General features: G+C 39.6%; 1 protein-coding gene across 9 annotated transcripts in view; it reads right to left on the bottom strand.

Moving 5' to 3' along the window:
- caskin1 (CASK interacting protein 1) overlaps positions 1 to 27,732 on the bottom strand; it is a 90,721-nt gene that overhangs the window by 10,906 nt on the left and 52,083 nt on the right. For 6 of the 9 annotated variants that reach the window (XM_067477490.1, XM_067477488.1, XM_067477489.1 and 3 more), the window contains exons 3-14: positions 20,357 to 20,454; positions 20,047 to 20,192; positions 18,233 to 18,328; positions 17,999 to 18,129; positions 15,447 to 15,555; positions 13,844 to 13,952; positions 12,764 to 12,858; positions 10,819 to 10,936; positions 7,699 to 7,944; positions 3,828 to 3,932; positions 2,958 to 3,076; positions 596 to 677 (exon numbers count right to left, since the gene is read on the bottom strand). In XM_067477490.1, the coding sequence (XP_067333591.1) occupies positions 596 to 677; positions 2,958 to 3,076; positions 3,828 to 3,932; positions 7,699 to 7,944; positions 10,819 to 10,936; positions 12,764 to 12,858; positions 13,844 to 13,952; positions 15,447 to 15,555; positions 17,999 to 18,129; positions 18,233 to 18,328; positions 20,047 to 20,192; positions 20,357 to 20,454 (1,454 nt within the window). The remainder of the gene's footprint in view (positions 1 to 595; positions 678 to 2,957; positions 3,077 to 3,827; positions 3,933 to 7,698; positions 7,945 to 10,818; positions 10,937 to 12,763; positions 12,859 to 13,843; positions 13,953 to 15,446; positions 15,556 to 17,998; positions 18,130 to 18,232; positions 18,329 to 20,046; positions 20,193 to 20,356; positions 20,455 to 27,732) is intronic. The other 3 variants (XM_067477493.1, XM_067477496.1, XM_067477497.1) reach the window with 3 other exon arrangements.

Below are 27,732 nucleotides of genomic sequence, written 5' to 3'. Positions count from 1 at the left end.
GCTGCTCAGTCAAACTGAACTAGCTCTTATTTATGATGCTATAGGTTTAGACCGTTTAGACCCCCCCCCCCCCAAATGCAATGAGATCCTCTCCTCTCCTTTCTCTCTATACATTTATATGCAACCACTGTATGACATTACCTTTGTGTGTTTTATCCCGTAGTTGTCTTTGTCCTTCTCTGTCTCCCTCTCTCTGTCCCTTTCTGCAGGTGTCCCCGCCTTTGAAGCTGTGTGTCTTCCAGTGTGCAGCTACTGGTCCTACCAACCTGCCCGATGTTTTGTTGTCGCTTTTTGTTGCTCTGTACTTTTCTCTCTCCACTTTCCACTCACCCCAACCGGTCGAGGCAGATGCCTGCCCACCCTGAGCCTGGTTCTGCTGGAGGTTTCTTCCAAGTTATTCCTCTCAACTGTTGCCTATGCCTTGCTCAAGGGGGATTTGTTGGGTTTCCTCTACATACTTGTATAGTCTTGACTTTATTATGTAAAGTGCCTTGACATGGCTTTGCGTAAAACTCCAATAATCTCAATGAAATCACTAGAAACTTAGTAACTGTAGAGTAGAGTTGAGGAAGGATCACCCTCCATTATGGCCTACCTGCAGGTTGATCCACAGACTTGGACTGCTCCAGTAGATGTTCCTTGGCTTTGGCAGACTGGGACAAAACTGTGGCTAGAAGCTGCAAATAAACACACACTAATAAGGACACCCAACATATGTATCCATACTAACAGACAACTTACATTCTATTGCATTAAAGCAGCAATAATAAATTCTTTTTACCACTTGGGGGCAGCAAAAATGTGCAAGTACAGACAACCACTGCATGACAATATATATAAGCAAACAGTGGATAACATTTGTACATCCAATAGAAACAGAGCAACCTTTTTCATTCATTGTTTAAAAAACCCACTTCTTCCTGGCAAACCCAGTCCAATCATCGCTTTCCGGTCTTTGGTATCTCCATCAATTTCTATCAATTTCTTATCAATATGTGTTGTTACTAGCCAGATTAACCTGTGTACCATTTAGTGGTAATCAGTGAGTGCACAGTATAGTTTTGTCACTGTCTGGTGCTGCTGGAGTTATTTAGAGCAAGTAAGAGTTAAATTAAATCAGTTTTGGGTTTAAAACCAAAATAATGAGCTGGGAAATGCTGAAAAGGGTTTGTTGAGATGTGGAAAAAGTGACCCCTTTTCCCTTACATATTGACATCTTATAGGATTTTTATGAAATCATTTAGTAGAGCTATAACTACATAAAGTTTAGCGACATCTTTTTCCTATAAATAATATATTTTTCTTAACAGAAGCCACTGACCACTAATGACAATTTTCTTCAGTAAAGCGTTGCCAATTATGTAAATTAGAAACATACTTGTATCCTTGTTATGTTAACTTAAAACACAATGTAATCATAATTCTGTTTCTTTCAATACATATTTACTGCAAATTTGTTTTATATGTGTGTAATGTCTAACAGGATGAGGGGCGGCCATAGCTCAGTTGGTAAGGCAGTCATCCACGGACCACAGGATCAGTGGTTCAATTGGTCCTGGCTATATATACTCGAAGTGTCTCTTGCCCAGAGACACTTCGACTCTGAACCCCTAACAGCCCATTCCCCTCCCCAGCTGTGCAGTGCCGGTCCAAGCCGAGTAGAAATTAGGGAGCGTTGTGTCAGGAAGGGCGTTCGGCGTAAAAACTTAGCCAAATCAACATGCGGACAATGATCCGCCGTGGTGAACTCACAGGATAAAACATTAAAAAAAAAAAAAAAATGTCTAACAGGATGAAAAAATAAGGTAGTGTTTTATCTGAACCTGCTAATTTGTTGGAAACCTTCTGACATCTTATTTAGAAATACAAAACGCAATTTCTATAACCTTCATCCGCTCCCTTAAGATGAATTTCTGCATTGAAATCTTTCTGGAAGAAATTATGATGTATGCTAATTTTTGCCACGTTAATAACAAGTAAGTAGATTTAAAAAGTGTCTCCCTTGCAGTTTCTTAAAAGTATATCTCCTGAAGGTTTCTGACATGTAGCTGGCTGTTTAAAGGTACGTATCTATATTTAAATCCTTCTTGTATGGTGTACGTATGTTATTGAAGTATGGTAACAGCAATGTTACAAAAGACTGACCAGGTTGACGTATTAAGTTTTTAGGTTCCAATACATTAATATAAAATCAAAACACTATATTAGCAAAGATGCCACCTAACAAAGTCAACTCAAAGCTACAGTGTAAAAAATAGGGTTGAAAGCTTTTTGGTGGAGTAGTGATATTGAAGTCTCTTGTGAAGTCAGACTCACCAAACAGAGCTAACAGTGGTGCAGAAATATTAACTTTTTTGAGTAAGGCTCACACTTCTGACCAGTCACCGTTTTTGCGTGATTAGTATGTTTAAAGGATTCCTATTTACATGTACACGTCTTTCCAGGCTCATATTTTAATCAGTTCACCTACTGAGTCAAGTGGACAAGTGGATGTTTCACCCTAAATACGCCAAATGTCTTCTTATGATATTGCACTTATGAGAATGGAATAGATGTAAGGTCAGACTGGCCTTTGACCAATAATAGTTTATTCTTGAGTCCAAGTGAGCATTGTTATCTTGAAAAACGTACCCTCAAGGTGTTTCTGACATCTCATGTTCATAAGAACATAACGGAAGCTAGAAACATTAAGCCTTTGGATGTGGTTGTAACCCATGCAGTCATTCAAATCATCTACAGTTCAAATTAATCCTTTAGCAGATGTGTTTATTCATATTTCCTTATGGGTAAAGAGCACACATCAGGGGTAACTCAGTTTTCAGTGTCTTGCCATTGGACACGTGACCTTTAGTCAGGAGAAACCTTGTGACTAGTGGACAACTGCTGCACCAACTGAGCTAAAGCCCGCCCCCCATAAATTGTGTGTGTGTGTTTGTGTGGGCATGTGTATGTGATACCTTAACGCCCTCTGCCTGTGCATGAAGGATGTGTGCTGCACTCCCGGCACTCTGACCGCTGCCTGACGACCTCACGCTTGCCACACTGCCAGAACTCCCCACACTGCTGCGGTCCCCACCTGCAACACACACACACAAACGCACACACAAAACATACCAACAAGCATTCACACACGTGTCACCAGCCAAACAATATGTACAGATTTTTCACATACCAGTGCACACATGCAACAAACAGATGGATGCACGTGCGCACACACACACACACACACGCGCGCAAGGCAAACACACATTGAGTGGTTTAGCTGATATTCAAAGCAACATGGTAACAGGTGTGACTCTCCATTGAAATGCACTGGGCAGTGTGTGATTGGATGGACAGGACACACGGACGGACAGGTGAGAAACAAACACAGAAGTTATGTAAACAAGACAGCTTCCATGTTCGACACAGATTCTCTCTTTTCTCTCACTCCTGCTTTCTCTCATTTTGGTTCTGTTTTTTTTTTTTGTTTTGTTCTCTGCATACACCCAGTTGGAAAGACACACACAAACTAGACCGATGCAGATGGCTGCAGTCCTGCACATGAGATCAGCTAAGATTCATTTATGCTCTAGATGGAGGGATCAGCAGGACATGGGATACTGCCAGGAGCAGGCCAAAGAGTATCTGAAAGCCTTCAAACAACACTGTCTTTGAGCTCAAAGGAAAAGTCAGATGGATTCTGTTCTTGGGGAAATTCCATAGACACTTGCAAGGCAGTGTCGGATAGGACAGTCTTTGCTGAATGGATGTCAGATACTGTTTGAGTCCTGGTCAGCATTTAAGAAGTTAGGAATTAAGGGCTCAGCGCAGCGCGGCTTAGTTACCTGCCACAGGCTTGCGCAGTACCCAGATCTCTTCGTTGGAGCCTCCATGGGGCCCGCTGGATGGGGTAGGAGAGCTGTGAGGACTTGCCTCTGAGCCACGACAACCTTCAACACAGAACAGCACTGTTAGCTGCTAAACGACCCTAAACTAAACTAGCCTACAATTGCTATCTTTTAGCTATCAGTAGCAGCAACAGGTTTTTGTTTTTTTTTTGGCCACTTAGTGTCACGGGAAAAAAATCTATAGAAGACAACACAGACATGTTTTATATATTGTCGCCTTAGAAATTTATATATGGCAAGTGTGTTTACAGTTGCTCTTTTAACAATCCAACCGACACGGTGCAACTGTGGAGCTGCTGCTGGAGACGAGATGAATGATTGCAGTGAGGCAGAACCAAAAATGTAAAGTTGCATTCAGCAACCAAACCTTTAGCTCTTAAGCTAAGACAGCTAAAGAGCTTCATAGAGCTGAGGGGAACTAGGGATAATACTCTTTGCTTTCATTACTTCTAATAACGCTTCTCACCTTGCACAGGGTCAGTTGATGCATCCTTTATTTAAAATCTGGATGCCGGTGCAGCTTTAATGTTGGTGAAGAGTAAAGTAAAGTAAAGTGAGGCTACTTAAACTAACTACAATTTTGTCGACAAGAATTATAGATGGGCCAGTTGAAAAGCACAGTAAGGCGGTACAGGCTTAGGATAAGGTGGGTTTATGTAGGATATATGTTTTAAACTCACATACACATCTCCACACCTTCATTCTTACATGCTCATTCTCACACATGCTCACACACACACACACACACACACACACACACACAAAACAGCATATATAGAGAGATCTATGAAAACATTTATATACCCATAGTACATAAATAAATCCGTAACATGAATACTTGTGTATATACACATATATGCCATAATGTACATACACATACATATATAATGCATCCATAAGTGTGTGATTATATATGTAAGCCTTGTCAGAATGGGGCTGCTGTAGTGCATTTGGAGAGTGTCATAAACCATTATAACCATCCTAATATGGGTTTGATAATGGTTTATAGGTGTGACCAACAGTGCGCCAGAGAAACATACGCATTCGTTTTGCTTTCATGTGATGTCACAGCTCCTTCTTGTGGCCATTTTGCATCTCTCCAAGTGACCTCAGATAAGACTGATTTGAGCAGCCTTGGATTCAACTTCAAACATTCAACGTTAATTCAAATTTTAAAATTTGTGAGACATAATATTTTTCCCGTAATGTGGATGCTCGATTCCCATCTACGGCTTAATTTGTGACATGTGATTTTTCTAAAGAGATTTTTAGTCTCTTGGAGAAAGCAATGTGAGGTCCAGTGAAGGTTCCCATTCACAGAGTAGATACTTCATAGTTCACACTTTACAGTCAGTGGCATCCTTACCTGCAAAACATTCCTGGTGAAATATGCTAATAATGTATTTGGGTCTTTGCATGTAATACACAACTTACCCATTTTTTTTAACTATCTTGTGTTCATGAATGGTTTTACAAAACCTAAATATTGTTGAGCATAAATTAGCATGTTTCAAGATGCAGTCCCAGTTTATATTACCCATCAAAAATGATATAGACACTTAGCCTTAACCACCACCAAATGCACTCTCACAAATCCAAGCACATACTTTGAGGGTATAAGTGCTAGCTGGGTAAAGGTGGGGTTAAAATGGTTGTGGATGTTACAATAGCACGTAGGACAAGGACACAACAGAAAACACACTGGTGTGATCTGGAAAAACCTGTGTATTGGTTGTGTGAATAAGCTAAGAGGGTTGTCTTACGGGGAGGGACAGTGGTGACATACTCTATATGGAAGTAGGAAAGAACAAAGGTAAAGAAAGAAAGGAGGAAAAACTATAAAAAAAATGCAAAGAAAAACTAAAAAAAAAAACAAGAAACAAAGACAAAACAAAAACTTAATTATAAAGAAACTATTTTGTGAACAGAGGTTTTTGCTTAAATTGTGAATTTTCCTTCCTACCTGACATCTATTCAGATTTTAGTTCCCTAAAATTCCCTATAAATTCTTTATCTGATAACTGACAATACTATATCTGTGCAACCTATATCTGTCTCTGGCTAAATAAATGATGGATCCCAACTATGCTGCTATAACTGAGGTTAAGTTTCTTTTCCTTACACATAACTGCTATTTATATATCTTGAAGTTAAATCATGTCAACTAGGCTTCTTTCTTCGTAGTTGAAAAGGTTTCATTATTCATCCAAGTAGTTTCTTCCGTCTGTGGGAAAGTTGGCGTGAAGAACCAGTTTTATCTTTGAGGGTGGTCCATTTTGTTCTGACCTGGCCTGAAAAGCCTTTTAGGTGGACGATAGAGTAGAGGAGGATGAAGAGTTTCGAGGATGTAATGATCTTCACTCATAACAACACCACCTGAAGATCGAGGTACAGTTGCAAGAACACATAATGGCACATACAAAGTGAGGGTGGAAAAGGTAAAGGCAAAACTAGGCTTCCGATGTCACTAAGCATCGAGTGGAGTCAGGTGTTAGCAAACCTGGACTGCAATCAGTTAAACAAGACTGAAGGTGTGCTTTAGATCTACGCTGACTTATAAAAACTTTGACTTAAAGTTTGCCATAGACCACCATGACACTCCACAATACAACTGGGAAAATGTTTTGTCGACAGATGAAAGGAATTGTTAAGGAAGAACACACAGCACTATGTATGGCACAGAAAGAGGAACTGTGTACCATGAAAACGTCACTCAAAAAGTTGGTGGTGGGAGCATCATGATTTTGGGCTGCTTTTTAAAATGAAACTCCAAGTTTATTAATGTGTCCTACAGGATTATGTCAGGGTGGCTGTCTGCAAGCTGAAGGTCAGAAGAAGCTGGGTGATGCAGCAGATGTGGGCCTTATGGCCCTTGCCGACAGGATCAGTAAAGTTTTACCCAAACTTTCCACTATTATATATGTGATTTCAAGCTGCAGCCAAGATTGTTTGATACTACTTAAACCAATGCTGTTGATCAACACAAGTTATATTTTGCACAGGTCTACACAACGTTTACAGTGAGTGATTCTAAAAGGGTTTGTTGTTAATGTGGCATGAACATGGTCTAAATCTTCCTCAGGAGCATCCTTTGTCCTTCAAGTGAAGGTACACTAACCACAGGTTAGTCCTCAGATGTCTGTCTTCCTTTTGTTTGGCTTCCGTAGAGGTGGTAATGTTTTCTGGCTAGTGGAGCAGGAACCTAATGACTCCAAGTTTGCATTGCAGTGGGTGGTGGAAGTCAAACTGCAGGTACTGGTCAGTGTACATGGGTTTTCATCAGATTTCTATTTCTAGGGGGCTAACAGTTCCTACGCTTACTGCACAGTCCAGGAAGGTCAGCGAGGAGCAAAGTATTTCCAGCTAAAAAAAAAAGTCCACTTGACATGACCTAACTTCCTGATATCACACCTGAATGACTGAAAACCTTCACCAACATGCCATAAATGTAGTAAAAAAAAAAGTGTTCTGATTTTACTAGGACTTACTTTACGTAAATCAGTGTCAGTGTCTCTAAAAGCTGACTAAGTAATGCAGATGATAACAGCAACAATGGAAAGGTTATACAGTATGAACAACACATAAAATTACATAAATAATGATCCATAACAGAAAAACTTTAATGGATGTCTTCCAACATTTAAGTCACCAATTGCAATCTCACATGACCAATCAGAAACATTTTTAAAATGGTGAAAAAAATCACCAGAAGAAAGCATCCCTTGAAGTTTTAATAATAATAATAATAATAATAATAATAATAATAATAATAATAATAATAATAATAATAATGAAAGGGGGTGTGTACCTGGGGCAGTGGGTGTTTCTCCCTGTGGGGTTGTCACAGGCGACCTGTTATAGCCAAAGGAAGTGAAAAGTGGAAGCAGTGGCTGATGGGAATGTGGTGGAGGAGGAGGCGGTGGAGGCAGGATATGGATCTGATGAAACGTGGTGTCATTGCCGTTGACTACAGCGTTGGCAGGGGCAACCGTCGCCGGGGGAACCAGCGGTATCTTTTGAAACTGTTGAGTGCAAATGACTGTGCTGGCCAAACCTAGATAACACCCACCGTGACGACACATCGAAACACACACACAACCAGCCAACAGTGAACCACCGCCACGTAACATAGAAACAACAAAACAGAGAATTACACATAAGGAAAAAGAGGGGAAAAAAGAAAATTAAAAATAAAGGCTGAGGTTACAAAATAAACAATGAAATCAAGGAAATCAAAGGACACAGCTCATGTTAAAGATGGAAGAACAAAGAAATGGACAGGAAAAACAAATGCAGGCGCCACTTAAATGTAATGAATGAAATGGTGAAAAGGGAAGTTATGGCTGATAAAACTAGGAGATGGTCTCAGGGGCTGAGATAAGCATTAGCATATACGTACATTATTATATATGTATATAACAATACACATGTGTTTGTAATGAAATGTGTCTGATAGTATAGGTTGACAGGCTTACAAGTGCGCTCAGAAACCAAAAAAACGAAGAGATATGTCTTCGCTAGGTTATCTCATGAATCTTTATCAACCTCCACCCAACATAACTCTGAGTCAGGGAGTTGCTTAGTTAGTTAGCTCTTGCAGTGATGGAGGGAGTAAACTAAATTTACGATCGGTATTTAAATAATAACAACCATCTTACGAGCTGGCTAAACTTCCATCATATTTACACAAATGACATGCTATAATGCTGAAGCAGTGGCCCTGAAATAGACTAGCAACCTGCTCAAGGTTTACTGTCCCACAAAGCTTGTGTACTTGTGTATAAGTCTAGCATAAGGGTGAAGGTGTGTTACACTTCCTGCACGTCCTGAACGTCGTTTAGGTAAATATTTTCATGTTAGGCAAGCTTGCACTTTAGTACCGTTACGGACAAAGATTATCAATGGAAAAAATGTGTGAATCAGAAGAACGTAATGGATAAATATATGTATATAGCTTGTTACAGGTACTTAGCCTATTTATAATAAGTGAATTGTTTTGCATCACTCACTAGCTGCTAAATTCCACAATTTATCGTCACTATAAATGTGGTCGTTGACTCAATAATGTAATAACTTCTGTAACTCTGTGTGCTTAGTGTGTGTTCCTGGTAGTCTGTGGGGCCAGACAGGTGGGCTGACCTGGCACTGGCCACCCCCAGTTTCTGATTGACCACCCTCTTCCAAAGTGACAACATGGTAGGTTTCAGCTGTAGAACTTCCAGCACCGGGGACATTTTACATTTTGACAATTCTGAGACTTTAAAAACACACGATTTGAATCTTAATATACAGTTTATTATTTTTCCAAATTTGAGTAAAAAAAAAAAGAGAGAGATTTTACGAATGTGCCACCTTATTTTGAGTGTGCCATCCTAGTAATACAAATTCTAGATCCACCCCTGGTTAATGGTACTGGAAATTGGAAGAGCAGATACATAAGAACTAAACTACATGTCAGAGAGACTGACTAAGGAGCAATAGCGCGAAAGAATAATAATTAAAAATGGATGAAACACAGCTGAGCAAATGAAATCTCTGGCTAGAACAGCTGCTATAGCCCCCAGGTGTGGAGTGTGTGGATGTGCCCTGGCAGTGATTAGTCAGTGTGGTTTTGCATGTTGAATGGGGGCTGCTCCAGAATTGTTTTGTACAGCATGCCCAGCTGCTATATGATAATTTACTGAAACCATAGATGTAGCCACAGTAGTATTGTCCTCTAACATGGAGCAGGTACGACAGCGGTGAATAATGGCATGAAAGGGTGACCCTATGTAAGAGGGCTAGTATTAAGTGCGAATGTTGTGATCACAGGGAATGAAGCAGATAATCACACAGATACAGAATTGCAGACTGAAACAAGCAAACATATGACTACAGACAGATGGACAAACAAAACGAACACACCTACAGACAGACACCAACAGACAGTAAAAAGCATCTGAGGCTCTTTGTGGCTTTGCAGTTTTGGGATGGATGTAAATGTGTACTATCTCAACCAATGTAACACGTGATGCAAGATGTGCATGTGTGTGTATGTGTGTGTGTGTGAGGGGGGGGCAAAAATGACACGGCTAATTATCAAGTAAGTGGTTAAATAATGAAAAACAAACAAAAAAAAGACAACATAAAAGCTGCAACTCTTTCATTTTATTGCCCTATTTCTTGTTGGTAGTTTATAAATTAACACTACTTTGACACTCAGGTAAAAACCTTTAATATTCGGACCTAAAATAATCCTCACAACATTAACAGGGTAGTTAGTCTTAGTTTGGAAAACGGTGGGAAATTGCTAGTTGGCTGGTGGTTGTAGATACATAATTAGCATTTAGTCATTAACTCAGTCAAAAAATAAACACACTTCCCACTATGTGATATTGTTCCTAGGGGACAGTGCTGAGAAGTAAAAAACATCGTGAAGCAGGGACATGTGGGTGACTTTCCAAATACAGTACTTAACAGTAATTTCATTATCATTATAAGGGGAAATTCCTTGAGGGTTTCTGTTTATTTTTGAGGCAGTTGGAGTTTAGTTTAAACAATGTGATTAAAGTGCAACTAAAATAGTTCACAAATATTACTCTTGGATGACGCCTTCAGTGGGAACGTCGGGGTAAAAGCTGGATGTTTGGCATCACTGTGCTACTGGCTGACTCACAAATGTCTTCTCATCCAGTGTGTGAGACTTCTGTGATATTATTTTTGACTAAACTTTATTCATCCAGGGGATGAATAAAGGATCATCATCATCTTCATCCTCTTCTCCCACATTTTCCTTCTCCAAGTTCTTCTTCAGTATTTACTCCATATGTGTGTAATATCTACTCCCATGATCGATAAGCTGACACTTTGCCCCAGTCAGCTTGGCCACAATTTAAAACTCCAGCACACATACAGACACACATGCACACATATAAGTTTAAATACACACCTGTGCGCTTGCTGATAACTTCCACCATAGTGGACGGGAAGTAGCCCACTCTGTCATTTCCTGTTCGGTTGTCATGAATACAGCCTTTCCAACGTCCATCAGGGTGCTGCTCCAAAACCTGTAAGAAAAACACATTTAAGTTTCATAAACAAATTAATTAAATCAACACTGATTACTGTATGTTTTTGTTTTGTCTTTCTACACAAAATATAAGCATACTTTTAGTGGTGTGTGCATTTCTGTGAATTCTATACTCCAATCTGAGTCTAGTGGTTTATTCATATTATATATATTCATTATTAACTTTGAAAAGTTACTGTACAAGCCTTGGAAAACCTGGACTTTGAATGTTGGGACTATGACAGGGAAGGCTAGAGAGTTGATTGACTTGATGCAAAGAAGAAAGGTGGATATACTGTGTGTCCAAGAGACCAGGTGGAAAGGTATCAAGGCTAGAAGCTTAGGAGAAGGGTTCAAGTTGTTCTACCATGGGTCAGATAGGAAGAGAAATGGATTAGGAGTTGGTCCTGATGACAAACCAGTGGAGGTATGGAAGTATCTAGGAGAGGTGGCAGTAGATATTCTGACTAGTTTGTTTAACAAGATCTTTGAGAGTGAGAGGATACTGAGGACTGGAGGAGAAGTGTACTGGTGCCCATTTTTAAGAACAATGGAGATGTACAGAGCTGTGGCAACTACAGAGGAATAAAGCTGATGAGCCAAACAATGAAGTTGTGGGAAAGAGTAGTGGAAGCTCGGCTAAGGGCAGAGGTGAACATTTGTGAGCAGCAATATGGTTTCATGCCTAGAAAGAGTCCAACAGATGCAGTATTTGCTTTGAGGACGCTGATGGAGAAGTACAGAGAAGCTCAGAGGGATTTGCATTGTGTCTTCGTAGATTTAGAGAAAGCGTCTGACAGGGTGCAGAGAGAGGAGCTGTGGTATTGTATGAGGACGTCTGGAGTGGCAGAGAAGTATGTTAGAGTGGTGCAGGACATGTATGAGAGCTGTAAGACAGTGGTGAGGTGCTGTAGGTGTGACAGAGGAGTTCAAGGTGGAGGTTTGTCTGCATGAAGGATCAGCTCTGAGCCCCTTCTTGTTTGCTCTGGTGATGGACAGGAATCTCCGTGGACTATGATGTTTGCAGACGACATTGTGATTTGTAGTGAGAGCAGGGAGCAGGTGGAGCAAAATCTAGAGATAGAGGTCTGCTCTGGAAAACAGAGGAATGAAGCTTTGCCGCAGTAAGACAGAATACATGTGTGTGAAGGAGAGGGACCAAAGTGGAACTGTGAGGTTACAGGGAGCGACTCCTGAAAGGAAACAGCCCAAAGGAAAAGAAGAAGAAGCTGTGAAACAGGACAAACAAACTGTACTTGGAGCTGTCTAAAATTCCCAGAGTCAGTCAGCAAATGTTCATTCAGACCCTAAGGGGGGAACCACAGGCACCGTTTGGCTTGTGTGTTAGTGTAAAAGCACCCAAAATCTGCATAAATGCTCATGAATATTTATGAGTGGTGGGTGGACTGTGATGTACCAAGTGAAAACATGTTTCTGTAAAACATTTTCGTAGTAAATGAGGGAAAAATGAGGAAGCATTCTTGCATATTCATTAAGGTTAATGCAGCTACATCTTTCAAAACACAAACAGAATGGTCATCAGGGCAATGCTATTGTAAGTGAAGCAACCAGCATTTATGCGACTAATTTTTGTAAATGAGCACACTGTTATATGGAATATTATGGGCTGACCAGGTACAGGTGCCTGGTTTTACAGTAATTTAATACTGTATCTTTAATCACTTCATCAGTTGTCTATACAATCTAAGAAATAAAAAGGCAAATTTTCCAAAATGCTTGTTTTGCAATGCAGTACTTCACGAAAAAACCAAGCAGCAATTAAAGAAAAGGCAAAAAGAGACACTATGTTCTTTGTGTGTTTTACCGTAATAACATCTCCTGCTTTGATGTTGAGGCTGGTCAGGTCGTAGTTATTGCAGTAATCTTTCAGAGCCCGAACCTGTAGGGCTGCTGATGCATCTGAGAGACAGAGAGACATATTTTCTTTTTTTTAACAGCACCTACAATTAACGGTATCCATATTATGTCTATAACGTGCTATAAAATAGTTCCAGTTAGTGAGCTGTAAGGCTGTCGGTAGGCAGTTTTGGTACCTTAGATCTTTCCAGTGTTTGTACTAAGTGAAGCTAAGCAGCTGTTGACTATAGCTACTGTACAGATACTGTATTTTCTCATGGAACTTTTGAAAAGAAACTGAATAAATGGTAATAAATGATTAATGTTCTTAGCACTTTTCTACCTATTGGCACTTAAAGCCCATTACACTGCTTCTTATTCACTCATTCACACACTCATACACTGATGTATGAGTGGCCGGGAGCAACTAAGTTGGGGTTCAGTGTCTTGCTCATGGACACTTCGACATGTGACTGGAGGAACCGGGGATTGAACCAACTGTGAGATTGGTGGACAACCGCTCTACCTTCCTGTGCCACAGACTCACGCTTTTATTTTGTCCCCCTTTTTCTCCACTTCCTGTCCCCCGTTAATTTCTCCAGCTTACCAGTCGTCAAACGTCACGATTGTTTTCACCTGTTGCCCTGCCATTTATAAACCCAGCTCTCCCCCTGATTCCCTGTCAGGTCACCGTCACCTGTGCATCTCCCTGTCTCCAGGTTCACCTGGCTCATGGGTTTTGACTTCTGGCCTGCTGTTTATGTTGGTTTCTGTAATCTGTGTCTTGGTCTGAGGTTTGATTTGATTTTTATTTCAGTGTCTTGTTTTTTTTTTTTTTTTTAACCATAGTCGTAAATAAGTTTTCTCCTTACACCTCCCTCTCTTCTTGTTGCACTTGGGTCCACCCTAAGAACCATCCCTGACACTTTCTCAATCATTCTTTCCTTTACATTAATAATTGTCCACTTGACCATTTCTAGAAAGTTCTATTTCTTCTGTACTTCCTCTTTCTCCTTTCACCTTCCATCCATCCCTCCAGCCAACATACCCCTCAGGAGCTGTTTGATTTCCCTGCTGGCTTGTGTTGCTGTGAACTGGTACACGATATCCAGTGCAGTCTGGCTGTAGGTGTTCCTCACTGTGGCATTGATACCACTCTGTAGGAGAGGAGATATAGGTTATATGTTGACTTTTCTATTTAATTCATTGTTTTATGTATTTCACGCAGACATAGAGTGAAATGTCCAGTTTCTTTTTTTTGTGTGTGTTTATATACATTTTCATAACTATTTTTGCATGATAAATCAAAATATGAACATTACAAAAAACATTAAGTCACTTTAAAGTAATTAATTAGAGACCCTCCATGCTAATTAAATACCTTGAGCAATGTGCCACCAAGTGAACAGACACTAATCCATGTTCTCTCATTCCCTTTAGCTGCTTCGCTAATTACAACCACCTCTTATTTTTCAGCTGAGACGGTCAAAAGCTGAAGAGCAATATCACATTTAAATCTGTGGGATTAAATGTAGACCGAATGAACAAAGGCAAATTCAGTCCGAAGACACTTCAGGGCAAAGAATCGTAACCTTTCACTGCTGCAGATCTAAAGGAAAAGGTTCGTTTCTAATGCTGCAGCACTCGTTTAAACATATTGCCTTTCTTTGTGTTCATAAACCCCCTCGGTACAACTGGGTCATTTGCATCATCTGCTGTCTTTCTTTCATTGCAGTTTAGCACTATTTCTCAGAATTCTCCCGCAGTTGTATCACATGAGGGTGTAGGGATTTTCCCCAGCCTTTAAAAATAATAATAATAGGCCTACGTGTAATGTTTCCTAATAAACCCAATATAAAAACATTTTTCAGAATGGTGAGAATGTCACCGTCAGTGAAAACGATGTCGCAGAATGAACTTTTTCTCTAAAAAAAAAAATAGTTTTTTCGTGAATGTTATTGCAGCTATCATATATTTATTATTTTAAAGCATTTTAGACTTTCAGTGACTTATATTACATCTTACAGAAGACGAATTTAGCCTATTTAATTTATTTTGGTTTCATTTGAACAAAGAATGCACTTCCAAGATTCACGTTCTTCAGAAAGTTTTGTGCTGTTTTGTGATCAATGATTTCTTCTTAGACACTTTTTTCGCAGACTGACTTAATGTTGTCCGATCTGTCACTGAAGCTGCAGTTTCCACAGATAATACTGCCAAGAAATCACTTGCTTGTTCTTTTTTTCAATGCAATGCTTCGTAAATAGTTGTGATAATTGTGCATGCTGTTATTTCACGTGGGTGGTCACTGTCCACTCTGTTATTGGAAGTATTACTATTCAGATCCTCCTACCCACTGTGTTTGGGATTAAGTTCATGAAAGTACTGAGGCTCAGATATCCTCTCTGTCTTTATCAAGTCTCACATTCAGTTTTGTGTTCCAACTGTTTCTTACTATGAGGAGCTGTGGTACATTTGTCTTAACATTTGATTCAATTTATATTCAATTATGCACCTTACACTTTAACTAATAATAATATAAATGTTATAAGATGTACAGTTATAAAGGACTGATAAGTCTACATTCCATTGATATGGTTGTTTAAGGCCCAGTTGACATTGCTGAAGGTTTTCAGTAAAGCTCCACTTACGTCCAGCAGGAGTCTCACTGCCTCAGTCTTGCCACAGAGTGCAGCTTCATGCAGGGCAGTACCTGCTTTAGTCTGTCTGTTGATGTCGATACCTGCCTGTATCAACAGTCTGATCGGAAAGAGGGGAAGAAAGGGACAAATATGATTAAGACATGACAGGATTGACAGCAATTGAAACATGAGAAGAGGGGACAGGGTGGGATGGTCAGGGGAAAAAAATGGAGAGGGAAAAAAATTTGGCTGCCAGCCTTTTGGCTCCTATTGAAAGGTTTTTTTTTTTAAAATAGTAGCAAAAAAACAACAACATTGTACTGTTGTTGTCAATGTTTAGTACATTTATTAATGAATTACACGTTTGGTAACTTAGTGAGTATTGAAAAGTAAATGAAACTCAAATTAACATTATAATTGCAGATCGTGTCTAGATCTGAAAAGTGAAGTGAATTTCTTAATTTGTTACAGACAAAAAGTGCACAAAATCATCCCAGTTGTGTTTTTATTGTATTTTTTAATTTATTTTGTGGCATTGCTACAGTGTTAAAAATAAAGAATCTAACTTTTCATTTGCTGGAATATTATTAAGATGCTGCTTAACTTTATAATGAGCTCAGTTGAGACATATTTGCTTTGCTCAATAAAAGTCCACCTGTGACAAATTTAATTTGGACATACGTCAGAATTGCGAGCCCAGTATCAAAGTGTAGTCAGACCTAAAGCCAAGATATGAACTCTTTATAAACCTCTGGATGTACACACTGTACAGAATACATACTATATTTTAGGGCCTGTTCACACCTGAAAGTCCAAACCCACTGGTCCAATGTTCATGTTTTTGTTCAGTTCTGTACATATAATCCAGTTACTCCAAGCACACAAATAAACTTGCCACAGCATGATACACCTGCATCATGTCGCCATCACCTACAGGGCTTTTTCTTACTGCATCCTTCACTTTGATATATTGCTCAAAAAGATAAATTGATTATCTTGTCTCCTACTCTCCCGAGATGCTCATGCGGGTCAATAATTCTGCTCCAGTTCTTGTTTTTCACATTTTTTAAGGGTTTGACTGTAGCCTGCCTCAACTTCCAGTAATCGCCCAAAAAAATCTCACACCCTCCACTGGAGTTAAATCTTTTGACTTCACATTCTCCTGAAGCCTTCAATAGAGGTCATGGACTGATTTGCTTCAGCAAGATGTTTTTTAGCCTCTAAATCTATGTCCAACCATTTCCTCTTAAGTAGCTATATTCGGATTTTCTAAGATTCGGATTATCTTTCTGCTGAAGATACACACTACATCTTCACATTGAGCTTGAGCTTCTTCGAATGAGCTCATCTAATGAACGCACACATGCTTATAAAGAGGTGGAATTGTTTGAGTCAAAACCAAACATTTCACAACAAGTTTATGCAGATAATGATAGTAACTGTTGTTTTAGCACATTTATGCTGATGAATGCTGCTTAGAACCCTGAACAAACTCCACCAAAAGCTTAATTTATTCATGTATTAGCATTTAACATAATATACAGACCAAGCACAGCCTCACAGAGACTCTAAAGTAACACGGTACATTACGTGAGGCTTTGGCTACACATGCCTAAAGTGCGTTTAGTCTTTCTATGGGGTTTGTTCACAATAAATTTAGACTCAAACTCAGAATCATACTTAATGCATCTTTTCATTGACAGCTTCAAAGAAAAGAACAAAAGATTGATACACTGTAATTAATCAAAAATAGTGCTGCAAAACATAGATTTACTTTTCCTCTAACTTAGTGTGAGGGGGACTGTGCGTCTTTCACAGACTGCTGGCCGAACCTAAAGAGCATCATTTATCAGTATCCCTATCGACTATGACAGGTCCTCATTCTCCCTCAATCTCTCATAGTTTTAATCTCTTTCTCTCTTTTTAGTTTTGAACCCTTCTCTGTCTTATCTTTCCTTAGTTGCAGTGCTCTCTGATCTCTCATTGTTTCTTTCCTCCTTCTATGCTGTCTGTGTGTGTCTGCCAGGCAGGCAAACTTTTTTAACCCACGCACACATACTGTGCAGCCGTGAGTTACGTTAAAAGAGGTTTAGCACAATAAGAGGTAAAGGGAACTTGTGTTGTGTGTGTTTATTTCTAATGGTACACCATTATACTTGGATTCTCTAATCTGAACTATGACTGCCGGTAACATCTTTGCCATAATGGCACTTTGTAAAAACATAAAATAAAATTAGACGCACACCACTGAGATGGAATTATTATGGCTTGACATTTGGTGTAACAGAGTGAAGAGCCATGCAGGTTTCCAGTTTATCTAGTCACATCAGCTGTCTCCAAATTGTACTGTGTTTAAAAGCAAGTGACGGATGTGTCAACTCTCACTGTATAGGAACACATGTGTCCCATTGTTACCTAAAAGTTTTGTCAGTCTGTTTTATCTGCAAACATAGAAGGGGCAATAAAACCCAGGGATTCATTAGATGTGGGGTGTGTGTATGTGTAAAAGATAAAACTCTTTGTGAATGGAACTGGATGTGGAAACGTGTGTGTGTGTGTACCTGATGATGTCTATGTGGCCGTTTTTGGCAGCCAGGTGGAGAGGAGACGTCCCATTTGGGTCAGTGGTGTCTCCTTTTTTGGGCTCCAACAAAGCAGCACACATGTTACTGGACAGCAACAACTGGACCACCTGCACACAAACACATTTATGTACACACCATACTGTAAGTAACACATCTAACATGTAAAACGGCTTTATTTTTAAAATTAGAACTAAAAGCACAGCTTCTTACCCCAACTCTGCCAAACTCACACGCCAGGTCCAGAGGTGTTTTCCCTGCATTATCCACAATACAGGGGTTGGACTGGTGCTGCAGCAGCATCTCAGACTGGACACAAGAAATACACATAGACATGAGAAGAAATAGCTGCATCCGAAAATTGCATCCAACCATTATCAAAACAGGCTCCTCTGTGGAAAGTTTGACAGTCTATCACTAGACTAACACATAAAGCAGAGATAAACAACAATTCACACCTAAAGGATATTTATATCTAATTAAGTTGACAGTTACCAGCATACTGAAAATCTCGCTCTAAAATTTGGAGGATAGTGTCCTATTAAAAAACAAAAGAGGAAAAGTGTATGCAGTGACTTTAGGATGTCTGCTAACTAGTACTTAGTGCCACCAGCTCTATTGCTGTAAAGTATAACTATCAATGGCACATCCATGAGTATTTCCCAACTTTGTAAAAGTTGGTTCATTCACAAAAGTGATAAAATCCAGTTTTACCTGGCACATTGAGCTTTATGCCCATTTAGAACATCTTGTGTGTGTAACCATTACACTTTTACAAGATTAAAATCATCCAGAAACAGTACTTTTATCCAATCTATGGACCAAACCTTAACTTAGTTACCTGGACGCTATAGCTGATAGATCTCCCAGAGTCGTCATCATCTCCGCCAACAAATATCATTAGCTATCATTAAATATGAGGAGCTTGCTCCAGATTGTTTTTATTTCAGACCAGATTACCTGAAATTATCTGAAATAAAAACATTGCTCCACCATTTTTGCTTTTTAAAGAAAATGTCTCTCAAACCCTTTCTGTGCTTGGCTTAAATTATTTATTTTTCATTTTTTGTTTCAGTTTTTGTGATTTATTTATTTACTCACCCACACTGGGAACAGCTGTGGACTAGAGCTTCAGCTGTAGCTTCCTACCCTGTATGAATCATGGTTATTTAATCGAGAAGAAGCAGTGGATGTGTAGTTTTGGAGCTGGTGAATGCTCAGCATCGCTCTCCTTTTGGCTGTGTGGTGAGTCTGTTATATTTCATTGTTGCTGCTTTGGCAGGCCTACAGCAACACTGCAGTGTTTCTGCCAGATTGTTTTTCTCTACTCTTTTTTTGGGCTGGAAAAGCCTCTAAGATGTAATTTCTAAAGCTGCTGTGTTGTGTCTCTGATCCTGCAATTAAGACTTTTTCTAGGTTTATTATTATTATTTTGATAATAGTTTGAACATATGTTATAAATGCTAAAATTAGGTAAAATCCAGTCTTATACATCGCCTCACAAATCCTGGATTTGCTCAACAACTCAAAGAGGTCAATGGTTTTGCTAATAGGCCTTTTTTCACAGCAAAGTTTGACTTGTACAGTGGGTGTGTGTGGGGGCGGGAGGTTACTGTAAGACCACAAAATCCTGTTTCTGTTCACCTGACAAATACATCAACTCCCTTTCACTCTGTTTGTATCTCCACCAATTATCTTTTTCTTTAACACTTACTTCTTGTGTATGGCCTTTGTTTCTGGGCAGTTTTGGTAACGGAGGTTTTTAGAAAAGGTTTTAGAGCTGTGGCAGAAAACAGAGGGAACCAAAACAATGAGCTGGCTCCTGTCTCTGTGATGACCCCTTCTTGTGATTCAGAACTAAATAATTTAGCTATATGGAGTTATTCTCTGGGTCATATCATGAAAATGATCAATGCATATAATGTAATATGTATAATGATAATTTCGACTAGTGGGTTTTGGTGGCAGAAATGATGTCAGGTTCCTGTCTAGACCTCCAGCTTGAGGTCAGAAACAGTTTGACTCACCACGTCATAGTGGCCATGCTGGGCCGACAGGTGGAGAGGAATCTCTCCTTCATCAGATTGGCCATTGACAGACGAACCAGATTTCAGCAGCATTTTCATAGGTTCCGCCTTCCCCTGCCAGGCTGCATAGTGCAGTGGCCGCATACCTGCACAAACAGGAACGCATGCATTGCATAGTGTTATTATACAAGCAAGATTCATTACACACGGACATATTATTTACTGACTATTGACCATTTTTGGGATGTGTACTTGTTGTTCCCTGTTTATGTTTTTTGTGTGTGTGGGTGTGTGAGAATCGTTCTTTCACCTTTCTGGTCTCTGATGTCAACAGCAGCCTGTGACTCCAGCAGCAGAGAGATGAGCTCAACATTGCCATTGAGAGCCGCATGATGCAGCGGAGAAAACCTTTAATACACACACACACACACACACACACACATACACACAAATCATGGTTATATTCTTGAATTATTTTTCCCGCTCATAACCTCATATTCTGTTTTAATGCTTTGTGAATCCCTAGATTTTCAGTTTTGTTGGGTGTTTTTCGACCTAACATTTACACACATATACACACATGCGCGTGCACACACACACGTGCACCCGCGCGCACGCACAGACAAATGCAGGCCAGTGATGATGGCAAAGCTTAGCAAGACAAATATATTTAATACCCAAGGATTAGGACCAAACAACCTATCTGCACTAAAAAAATAAAGCAGAGGGGGAGATGGTGGGTGATGAAAAAAAGTTGAAATGATGTAAATGATGCAGTGTAAATATTGTATGTTTGTGTGTGTATGTGTGTGAGAAGAAAGAGGGTGTGTGCTGAATAGAAGAGATTGAAATGCCAGCCTTGATGGATAAGCATGAAGAAATGTATAAGAAGAGGAAAGCATTACTTAACCTGAGGACACACACAGGCAACCATAAATGAACACACACACACACACACACACAAACACACAATCCAGTCCCTTTCTTTATTACATAATCAGTTCATGCTGTTTTGTTGCTGCACCTCTTAAACAATCTACACACTGGTCCTCTTGTCTCAAACATACACTAATACACACACACACACTCACACACAGAATCCCTCTTTGTGTCTTCTTCACATATACATTATGATTGACTCATATCAACGCTGACATGTGTCTCCCTCCTTCTCTCTGTGACTCTTCCTCTCCTTAAGAGATTTGCTGACTGCTGTCAAACTCTTTGAGGGGTTTTACTCTGTGGCCTCACAATGACGACCCACAGTGCTTCAACCTCATTACCGAGGTCAATGTCAATTCGGGAAAGAACACAAGTTCCTTTGTACAATGCAGATAGTTTAGTGCTGTTTACATGTACTTTTACTGATACACAGTATTTAATCTTTATTTCTTTAGAGTCTCCTGTTTAGTTGTATTGCATTATATGGAGAAACATGTCTAATAACCTGTCCAACAGATTAGACCTATAGAGATAAAACTCCGTACTAAAAATGTCTCCATTAACTCGATACATCACAATTTACATTCTCTAAAATGATTATATAGTTGATTAAGCACCTCTGTTACAAAAAACATAAATATTCTAATCTTTATGAAGGGAGGATTCATCGCAGCACTGCAGCACAGTGTTAGACTGCATATATGCAATAATGTAATTTTCAAATTTAAAAAATAGCTTCAGCTAAGCTAATCTCATAACAACATTCTTCACCAATAATTACTTTCATCAAGCTACGCTGTCAGCATATTTTATACATGCATTGGTACATTAACCATATGGAGCTTTTCTCTTTTCCCATTGTGTAATTCCTCTTCAGATATGGATCTTTACAGCTTCTACTTGTTATCCTATCATTGTTCCTGTCAAATAAGTAGTTAGAAGTAACTAAATTCAATGAAAAAAACCATAAAAACAAAAGGACAGATAATACTGCACGTGTACACAAATATATGCATGTGTACATGTGTCTAAAGTATTATACATGAAATGATTCTGTTATCATTGACAAATACAGTTTGAGTTTTTGAGTTTGAGAATGAATACTGCTTTTAGCTACATCTCATTGAATAAGCATCGTAGATTAAGCAGCTGTACAGTACGTGTGTGTGTGTGTGTGTGTGTGTGTGTGAGTTTGTGATTAAGTGTTTTCTGGTTAAACTCTTCAATTAGTTTTGCTCTATGTCTGCAGCGTTGCTTCGCAGCATGAACGCTGACAAAAACTGGCGGAAACTGAATGTGCTGTAACCATGGAGACCAGTGGCATGTGTGAAATGGCAAACTACTGAATATCTATGTGTGAGTTGTTATGTGAGAAAGCCAGGTACTGTATATTGGAAATTTATGGAAAAATGAAGCGCTGAATACGGGAGTCATGCTAAGCGTTGCCATTACCACTGACTGACACTGTGTGTGTGTGTGTGTGTGTGTGTGTGTGTGTGTGTGTGTGTGTGTGTGTGTGTGTGTGTGTGTGTGTGTGTGTTTACTACAGAACACCTCGAACTATCCTCCTCCTTTCCCATCTATTCATTTTCTCCCTTCTTTTCATTTCTGGAATAATAGCTACTAATAAAACAAATAATTGCTTCTCCTCCACTCCTGTTTTTTTTATTGTTGTACATTTTGTCACTTACACACTAACTTACACACCACATTGAGATTGTGCTTTCTTTGTGAGTCCCCCACCCCTTTATTGTTTAACTACTTTTACCCACAGAAATAATATTGAACAGCTTGTCAAGAGAGATTGACCTGTCACCACCTGTTGAGCTAATTGTGTTCTGATCATTAATCAACAACGCTTGAGAAACCCAGTGATGCTGAAGCTGCTGATGTGGCCTTAATTAATCATACATTAGAGGCAGAGGCTCCACATTGCACAGTCCATGATATATTTCCCCTCATCCTGTTTGCTAACAACTATTGCTAACAACTGAGTTGGCATTTGAAAGAACAACAATTGCAATGAGAGTGAAATAAAATAAAGACTTTGTTCTCCACTAGTTTATTGATGCTATTCTACAGGAAAAGGGAAGCAGCATAAAAGTGCTGTTTTGAAGATTCACCAAGATTTCTTGACAAAGATCCATGGGTGTAATATGCAGCACATATTATATCCATCCATCATCTGAACCTGTTATCTTATTCAGAGTTGCAGGCGGCTGGAGCCTATCCCAGCTGTCATTGGGCGAGAGGCAGGGTAGATCCTGGACAGGTTGCTAGTCCATCTCAAGGCCAACACAGACAGACATAAACAGGCAGACAGCCATTCACACTCACGCTCACACCTATGAGCAATTTCGAGTCACCAATTAACCTAACGTGCATGTCTTTGGACTGTGGAGGAAACCAGAGTACTCAGAGGAAACCAATGCGACCACAGGGAGAACACGCAAACCCCAGACAGAAAGATGACAGCCAGCTGGGATTCAAACTGGGGACTTTCCATCAGTAAGGCAGCAGTGCTAACACCTTCACTACTGTGGTGCCTGCACATATTACACGAACCATAGTGACATAATTGGCTGCAGACGTGTGCACTGATACATAATGTAATTCTGCCTATTTGCACATCAAATTACAGTTGTCCCACCTAGAGCTGGTCATACACCTTATTGCTGCAGGCTTTCACATACTGCATTGTCTAGGCTCATACAATACACGTTTAATTTGAATACAGTCTGACTTTTAAGACCAGAAAAAAATTCTACTTTAAGGCATAATGTGGTCGTTTCCTAATTCAATCGTATTGTTGACAATCACCGTCCACATCTTGAAGTCAAAGCTGAATCTTTTAGCTAGTTTTCAGCCTGCAGCCTGGATCCACCTGTTCATCGATGCCATAGACCTTTGTTGTTGTCCAAAAAATGGTGTTTCTAGGTGATGTGCCTTTAATAGCGTTTGGACAACGGCAAGGATCAATGGCATCGATGAATGAGCAAATCCAGGCTGCAGGTTGACAACTAAGCAAACTTGAGTAGAGAAGATTCAATGTTGACTTTAGCGTATGTATGGTGATTGTAGACAATATGATTAATTTAGAAATAGTCAAACATACTTTATTGTTCTAATGTGTGACTTTGAACCTTTGAACCCTGCAAGCAGGGCTTGTGTAGCAGCATGCTGTTACGGTCCTTCTTATCACAACAAACACTGAGGTGCGTTCTCACTGCTTCTGTATATTCTTCCCCTCACTTTGCTCTACCGGGTCAAATGGGGTTAACATTAAGATGTGCTGTACTAGGCTGAATAAAACAGCTCTGTGTGTGAGTGTGTGTGTGTGTGTGTGTGTGTGTCAGTAGGGTGAAAACACGGGGGAGGGGCAGGGGAATGGATACCCTTGATTTGCCAAGTAGTAAAATCTACTATACAATATTTATACCTCCATTCTTCTCTTCCTCTCCACAAATCTCTGTCTCTGTCCATCCCTGTATCGTTCCCCTCCTCCCTCTATCACCTTTTTAGCCTTTGACAATCTCACTGTTTCCTTCCACAGCTCCATCCTCTTACTTACTGTATTGTGACATTTATTTGAATACAGTCACTTGTTAAAGTTGTGTGGCAGTTTGTGGATGGATGGATTTCAGCGCACAGACTTTATTCCTACACAGTTGTAAATTGGGATCTTTTGGGGGATTGCGAAATACACCTTTGTCACTTCAATTTATGAATATTCTTTTGTCCGTAACCTATAGGTTCCCCTTGATTCTCCCTGATTTTTCTTGTTTTATTTATCATGGGTCATTTTTAAAAATGTTTTCCACTTATGTGCTGATTACAAGGCACAAGGAGTTTGATCAATCCAGTCCCTATTTTTGTTACACAGATAATCATTTCATGCTGTTTTGTTGCTGCACCTCTCATACAATCTTCACACTGGTCCTCTTGTCTCAAACACACACAGCACACACACAGCACACACACACTTTGACCTATTTTCAGTAATAAGACACTGCTGCAGCAATCAGAGAATGGACAGGGGGGAAGAAAAGAAGAAACAAAGCAATCACCCTTCTTCCATATCTGCTTCTGTGCAGTTGAGATGAGCCCACTCAATGACAAACCACAAACCTGTGTGTGTTTGTGTGCATCTGCCTGTGAATGTATTTTGCACATGTGCAAGCTGCTAATTGAGATCTGACATACTCTTGTATCTATTTATTTGCTAATCAGTGTAGTTCTGCCTATACATAAACTGTGTCTCCAGATTTTTTCTGACCCTTTCAGACACACACATTTATCACACACATAAAAACACAGGGATGCAAGCACACATATACGAATGAATGCTCACATGCACAAACACACACACGCACACACAGTAAATAAATACAATTAATCAAATGTAAAAATTACATCGATATATGTGAGCACCTTTTTTTTGTGGGGGGGGGGGAAATTTTAACTTTCTGTTTGCCCTCACATGGATCCATACTGTGACTACGGACGTCCATGCACACACACACACACACACACACACACACACACACACACACACACACACACACACACTGAACCCTGGACAGCAGTAACATAGAATGAGCTCTTGTTTGTTGTATTTCACTGAATGGCCAAGAAAAGTGGAAACTGTAACTGCCTTAAATTATGATGTTGAGAATGTGGAAATAAAATGTAACATACATGTACATTTGATGTATTAGAGGAGCAGCTATTTGTCTGACACACATGCAGTTAGTGTGTGTCCGTACACTATCCCTCAACCTCCTCTCTAATGTGGCTCACTCAATGTGTCTGCAAGCCATTCAGGGACCATAGTGAGCATAGATCAGTAGCATTTTGGATGCGGTACGAGCTTCTGAACAGTCCACTTTACCCCCCCTTTAACGCTCCCCCACGTCCACAATATATCCCACCCACGAAAGTATCTCACAAGAAGTGTTGTCAGAGAAATAAATGTGAACTAGTTCATTTTTGGGAGTTCCAAATTTTTAATTATAACCCGTGAGTGTGAACTAGTTAATGTAATCTGTGTGAACTGAACATGGAGCTCGCTCTTGTGGAGTGTGAACTGGCACAAAACTGCACTAGTAAACCTCTCACACACAGCACAGTGCATTTGTAATTGCAGAGAAGCTCTTAATTGGGATCTCCCCACCACGGCGTATAACGCACACTCTAAGTGCTTTGACGTGACATCTCAAGACCCTCTGACATACACTAGTACTGAATGTCATGTTTGACTTAAGCTTGTATCCCATCTTCATCACCACTCTCTTTTTTGCTCTTCTTGAGTGCTTTACAAGTCTCCAAGTAATTACAGGGAAGACTGAATTCATGTGAAATGAATACACCTGTGCAGGCTCATTAGCAATGCAAGCTTATTATAGCCTAACATTAAACATAGTCCATGCATTTCTACCATAAACAATATTCTTAAAAGTTTGTGCAGCAGACAAACACACACACACACACACATCTTGTCAGCAGCAGCCTACATGAAGCACTTAATACTGTGGGAGGAATTACGGGGCAAAGAGGCAATAACAGTAAACACGCTAATTAGACTGCACTGTTCACTTTCACTTAGACCGGCAAAGCTGCTCTGTGAGGATCTTTATCATGACATAAACCCTTTAGTCAGCACATTTTGAAGTCTTTTAGCTCCGTTTAAATGATTCTCTCAAGGGCTGAAGCTGACATGTCTCATGGTTGTAGGAATTAGCATTTCCTTCTTTTGTTGTTTCCGGCAGCAATGTGCAGCCAGTCCCGAATCACTGGTAGACTGAAACTGGGTGGAAAAAGTGAGGGCCACCATGTGCATCTAGAAAAGCTTCACTGGTTCTTGGTAGAGATTGTCCATCTCCCCTGGAGCAATGGCAAGCATTCCTCCAAAAGATACAGTTCATCCTTAGTCAACACTATCTTCCAAAAATAAGACTGCATATGTTATTTAAGAAACATGGATTGTCTTTTTCATTAACAGAATTATATACTGTATATAACAAGTCACAAATACTGAACAAATCTATGAAATGTCCCCAGGTAACAGTTTTATATGCCAAAGTACTAAAGCACACCGTTTTAGACTAAGTTGATAAACTTGGTTCCGTGGTTCAAAACACTTTTGTTGCCTAAACCACCATAGATGGATAGACAGAAAAGACCTACTGGGGACAGACCCAGCGATCAGACAGGTCTGGGTTCCTTTGTATAAGTCTGTACATGAAGTGACTGTTCAGATTTACTGTTTGAAAGTCACAGAGCTGTATAATAAAATCACAAAATGAGCAGAAAGCGAGAAAAAAACAATCCCAAAGAGAAGAGAACATATAACTAGATCACCGGAAATAGATGAGCATGAGCACAAGCTATTAAAACAATACTATAAATAGACAAGTAGCTAACAAACATATACAAAAAATAGTGGCAAATAGAGGAAAATTTACCAAAAATGGGCACAAAATTCTTGCAAATAATGTAACAGTATCATCTTTTGCAATTACATAATTTCTATTATTTTACTACTACTTTCTTTTGACACACTCTTTGATCATTTTCATTTCTTTTGATGACAAAGGAACATTTGTGCTAAATGTGTGTGCCTTAAAAAACATTACTCTTTTTGCCATTTCAAAGTTAGGGGATGCAAAGTTCTGCACATAACTCTAAATGTAGAGCCTTAATAGGTGGAACATATTTAATGGAGTGATTATGTTTCCTAGAATT

This window comes from Channa argus, chromosome 15 (genome assembly GCF_033026475.1).
Source record: "Channa argus isolate prfri chromosome 15, Channa argus male v1.0, whole genome shotgun sequence".
NCBI classification, from domain to species: Eukaryota; Metazoa; Chordata; class Actinopteri; order Anabantiformes; family Channidae; genus Channa; species Channa argus.
Note: the sequence above shows the minus strand (reverse complement) of the source record. Positions and strands in the feature narration are given on the sequence as shown.